The 4,955-nt window shown below is 34.8% G+C and overlaps 1 protein-coding gene across 2 annotated transcripts in view; it reads left to right on the top strand.

Moving 5' to 3' along the window:
• Positions 1-4,955, top strand: part of LOC106867862 (uncharacterized) — a 92,070-nt gene that overhangs the window by 69,669 nt on the left and 17,446 nt on the right. For both annotated transcript variants that reach the window (XM_014912907.2, XM_014912906.2), the window contains exon 2: positions 2,659-2,877. In XM_014912907.2, the coding sequence (XP_014768393.1) occupies positions 2,659-2,877 (219 nt within the window). The remainder of the gene's footprint in view (positions 1-2,658; positions 2,878-4,955) is intronic.

The following is a 4,955-nucleotide window of genomic DNA, read 5'->3' as shown; positions in this document are numbered from 1 at the left end:
CTTCAGACTATCATTTGTTTCGTAGTTTACAGAATTATTTGGAGGAGGTCGAAACTGACATTTCAGAGTTCTTCGCTTTGAAACCAAAAGAGTTTTACATTGATGGGATTAAAAAGCTTGTAAATAGATGGAAGGAAGTCATAGATAATCAGGGAAAGTACAGTGATGATTAAATTTCAATTAAATATAACATTTGATCACTTGTTTTCTTTATTTAAAATTCGGACAGAACTTATGGGATGACCTGATATATTTGCTATGATAATTCAAAGGCAAGTTAGACGGAGACATTTATGTGTATGTGTGTGTGTGTGTGTGTGTGCGCGCGTGTGCATGTGCGTGTGTATAATATATATATATATTTATATATAATCAAAATAAGAAGTCAAAGAAAGAGTTTAGTACATCTTTTATGATCAGTTACAACTGTTGTGGTACCTTGTTAAGTGTTGTATGTTGCTTATACCAGAAGGAAACAATAAGTATAAAATAAGAATATATATACATATTTGGATTTATCGTAATAAAAACTGTATTCCACTAAATTTATTTGTGTTTGAGTTGGAGGAGAAACATGAGAAAAAAAAATGAAGAATTAAAAGTGAAATTTTAAATGTTTAGACAAGTTCTGTCCGAATTCAGCAAACTAATTGTTAACTGATGATTATATGACTTAGATAAGGGTCTGCATAAGGCAATGGGAAACAACCCTTGAATCACTGCCTGAAGATAAGGTCTTCAGTAGTGTCCAGATAACCAAATAGGATTATGGGATTAACCACCATTATATTAGCTCTATGTCTGTCTCTTTTAACTTTGAAACCTTCACCAATTTGAAATATTCATTTGTTTCTTTGGCATACCAACCAAAGAAACAGGTAAAAGTTTATATTGCAACTACATCATGGTGTTAGATATCTACCAAAAAATAGAATTTATATTTTCTGAAAATTATACTGCTTCAATAAACATAACATATCTCAGCAAAAAATAGCTTCAAACATGACAATCTTCAATAAAAGATAGATTAATATATAAAACTGCTTTCTGCAGTTAAGGATAATGAAATTTTGAGTGGATATGTCTTATTTCTGTAGTAAAAAAGTTAACCTATCTTTCTCCACATCTCTCTCTGTCTCTCTCCCCTCTCACTCTCATTCAATTAGTTATGCCAATTTGTACCCCTTTCAACATTCCTCCAGGAACTACAACTATACGGAAACAAAATTCAAAGCAATAGAAGTAACTTGAGAACCATATTCCCAAAGAGTTATCTTTGTCTTTAGCTAAATTGAATCACAGATGTTTGTGAGATTAAATTTGGAGTCCTGGAGTTTTTGTTTAAAACAGTCCCTTTAAAAATGCTTCAGCATGTACTTCCCTCTGTTTTTTTGAAGGGTCTCTTAATGTTTATTTAAAAAACCCTCAGTTTATATCCCATAGTTAATTTACTGTTAGCCCACTTCTTTTCTTATCTTGAATGTTATCTAAATATTATTAACCTGAAATAACTTCAACTTGTTTTCTATAATTCTCTAGTGGCCAGTTGTTTTTATATATAAAAACTGATTATTTTCTTTTCCTTGTGCTTGTGTCCAATTTTTGTTGGGAAAGGGTGGAATAGTCTTTGGTATATTACCTAGAGTCAACTTTATTTATCCTTTCTCACATTCCTCCTAGAGAATAGAAAGGCAAATTGATATGACAAAATTTGAAAGTAGATGTATGAAGTTATATCTCCATCACCACCACCACCACCACAACTTAATGCCGATGTTCCATGCAGGCATGGGTTGGTAAATATTGAGAATTATTTAGTCTGGTGTTCTACCATTTTTGTTAACTCACCATGCTGTTATGAGCCAATAAGAGAGACACTAAATTAATGCTCGACCTGTTGGAAATAGTAGTCGAATCCACCTGAAATCTCAACCCACCGTTTAACTTTTTAACTGTGATATTAAATTTCATGGTCATTCCAGTAATGATGATAAATATCGAGACCCTGCCCCTGCCCCCAAAAAAGCAAAAAAATTAAATTGGTATTTTCTGAAAGTCACATTGCTTCAATAAACTTGAAATACCTCAACAAAAAATTATTTCAAACCTGACATTCATCAACAAAAGATAGATCAGTATATAAAACTACTTTCTGCAATTAAGGATCATGAAACTTTGAATAGGGATATCTGATTTTCGCAGTAAGAAGGTTTGAAAAATTAAAGACTACATCAGATAATGTAAACCTAGGTATTTCTCAGAAGACTGGAATATTTACAATTGGAATTTTTTTGATCAGAGATTAGTTCTATCAGCATTGGCCCAAGGCTAACAAATAAGTCATTTCTCAATATTGAATTTTATCTTGTAGTATTTCACATATCAACTTGTCCCAATATACGAGGAGGTGCTGGAAATTTCCTAACTTTAAGGGTGTTGCAAAAGACCTGGTTGGAGGCCCAACCTTCTGAGTTCTTTTAGAAGGCTTAGAAAAACTGCAATAAATGTGTGAACCTGAGAGGGGAATATGTTGAATAAAATCATAATTAACTAATCCTCCTGTATTTTCTTTTACCCAAAGCCAAGATCTTCTCAGTACCCCCTTATATTTTCTCTGAAATTCAATAATTTTTCCTTTTTACTTTTAATCTTTTACAGGTGATTGTGCAAAACACAATCAAAGTCTCGACATTGCAGCCAGGATCTCTGAAAATGGTAGTGATATCAACTGTGGAGACAAGCATGTGATTTTCATTTCAGACGTTCAAGCTGATGGCATTTTGCTGGAACCTGTTCAAGAACACTGTGGCACCAATCATACATGTGACATAACACAAGTGTATGGTGAATCATATGTAGAGTACTATTGTGTTGATGGTTAGTTGCTTATTAACTTCCACTCACGGATACATGAACAGACATACACACAGCATACACACACACAGACGTACACAAGTTTTCATTGATTTACATCATATCTTCATAAATATTTGCTGCTATCAGAGTGAATGGCACCACTGCTGGTGACACATAAAAGACACCCCTGCTGGTGACACATAAAAGGTATCCATGCCAGTGATACATACTAGACACCCAGTACATTCTATGGAATGGTTGGCATCAGGAAGGGCATCCAGCCATAGAAATCAAGCCAAAACAGATTGGAGCCTGGTGCAGCTCCCTAGCTTATATTTCCAGTCACACTATTTATCCCAGGCCAGCAAGGAAAACAGACGTTAAAGGACTATGATGGCAACGACAGCGGCTGCAGCAGCAGTAGTGATGATGATAATGATGAAAGTTCATAAGCAAATGACTTATGACTAGCTGAAGGTTGATAGTTTTGTCATCAATACATAGCATGATACACTGGCTCTGGCCAACACCATTAATTAAATGACAATGGCTCTGTGCACCTATCAGTAAGCACTACACAGCTGATGGATTTTTATGACACCTATTGAGTGGTGGTTCAACAGAATCATTAGAGTGTTAGATGAGATGCTTTGCAGCATTTGATCCCAACCCTTTGTGTCCTGAGTTAAAATCCAACTGAATTCAACATTGCCATTCATCCTTTTTGAGTTGATAAAATGAAGTAGCAGCCAGCTAATCAATCAACTGGGGTAGCCTAGACTTCTTCAAGCAAAAGACTATGGCTGAAAACCTCAAATAAATATTCTTAGTACTACTTGCTCTTTAATCCTTTTATTACACCATTTCTGATCACTTCAAAAGATGAAGTTTGTATCATAGAACCAGGGTCAGTCTCATGTAGGTCAGTATCAAATAAATTAAGGGTTGATAATGACATAAACTCCAACAACCACAGTATTCCTATGAGATGTAGTAACCTAGGTATCATTAATCTTGCAAAGACTCTAATGATTCTACAAATCTGACCCACTTTAATAATCATAATAATAATAATAACAACAACAACAACAACAACAACAACAACAACAATAATAATTTTTGCCACAAGGGCAGCTTGTGGGAGGTGGGTATGAGATGATTACATCAACTCCAGGGTTCAACTGGTACTTATTTTATTGACCCCAAAAGGACAAAAAGCAAAGTCGACATTGGCACAATTTGAACTCAGAACATAGCAACAGGCGAAATACTGCTAAGCATTTTGTCCAGCATGCTAACAATTCTGCCAGCTCACCACTTTCATAATAATAATAATGATGATTTCAAATTTTTGCCATAAGGGCAGCTGAAGGGAGGGGATTAAGTTGATTACATCGACCCCAGTGTTTCACTGGTACTTAATTTATCGACCCTGAAAGGATGAGAGGCAAAGTTGACCTTTGCGGAATTTGAACTCAGAACAAAGTGACAGGCGAAATACCACTAAGCATTCCATCAAGCATGCTAACGATTCTGCTAGCTTGCCACCTTAATAGTAGTAATAATAACAGTCTCTTGTTTTCCAAAATGGAGGTGGACATCTTTCTCCATGTGATTGGCTCGAAAAATTGTTAAGACACTAAGATATTTTCCTACTTTTCTTAATGTGAAACCAATGGTAGCCTTAATTCACAAATATATATACATACACACACACACACATATATATGTATATGTGTATATATATACAATTAAACCTTGGGAGAGGCATTATGCCGGTAATAAACACACGCATTGGTTCAGTCCTTTATTAATTTATATAGTTTTTTGTTAAATTATTTCATTGCACTCTTGCAATCTCTTCAGTAACTTGTCTCTCCACTTCCATTTATTTTGAATATATGATCTGGCGTTGTTTTGGCGTTGTTTCGAAACTGTTTGGTATGAGCATGTGAGTGTGTGCAAGCTCGTATGTGTGCACGCTCATATGTGTGCACGCACTTATGTGTTCGTGCTTATATGTAAGTATGTGCGTCCATATGTGTGTTTGTAACAATTTCGTTTATATCAGATCAGATAGAGACTTTTTAATTAATTTA

The sequence above is a fragment of the Octopus bimaculoides genome, chromosome 5 (assembly GCF_001194135.2).
Source record: "Octopus bimaculoides isolate UCB-OBI-ISO-001 chromosome 5, ASM119413v2, whole genome shotgun sequence".
In the NCBI taxonomy this organism is placed as follows: domain Eukaryota; kingdom Metazoa; phylum Mollusca; class Cephalopoda; order Octopoda; family Octopodidae; genus Octopus; species Octopus bimaculoides.
The sequence above is the reverse complement of the archived record's forward strand: the minus strand, read 5'-3'. Positions and strand labels throughout refer to the sequence as shown.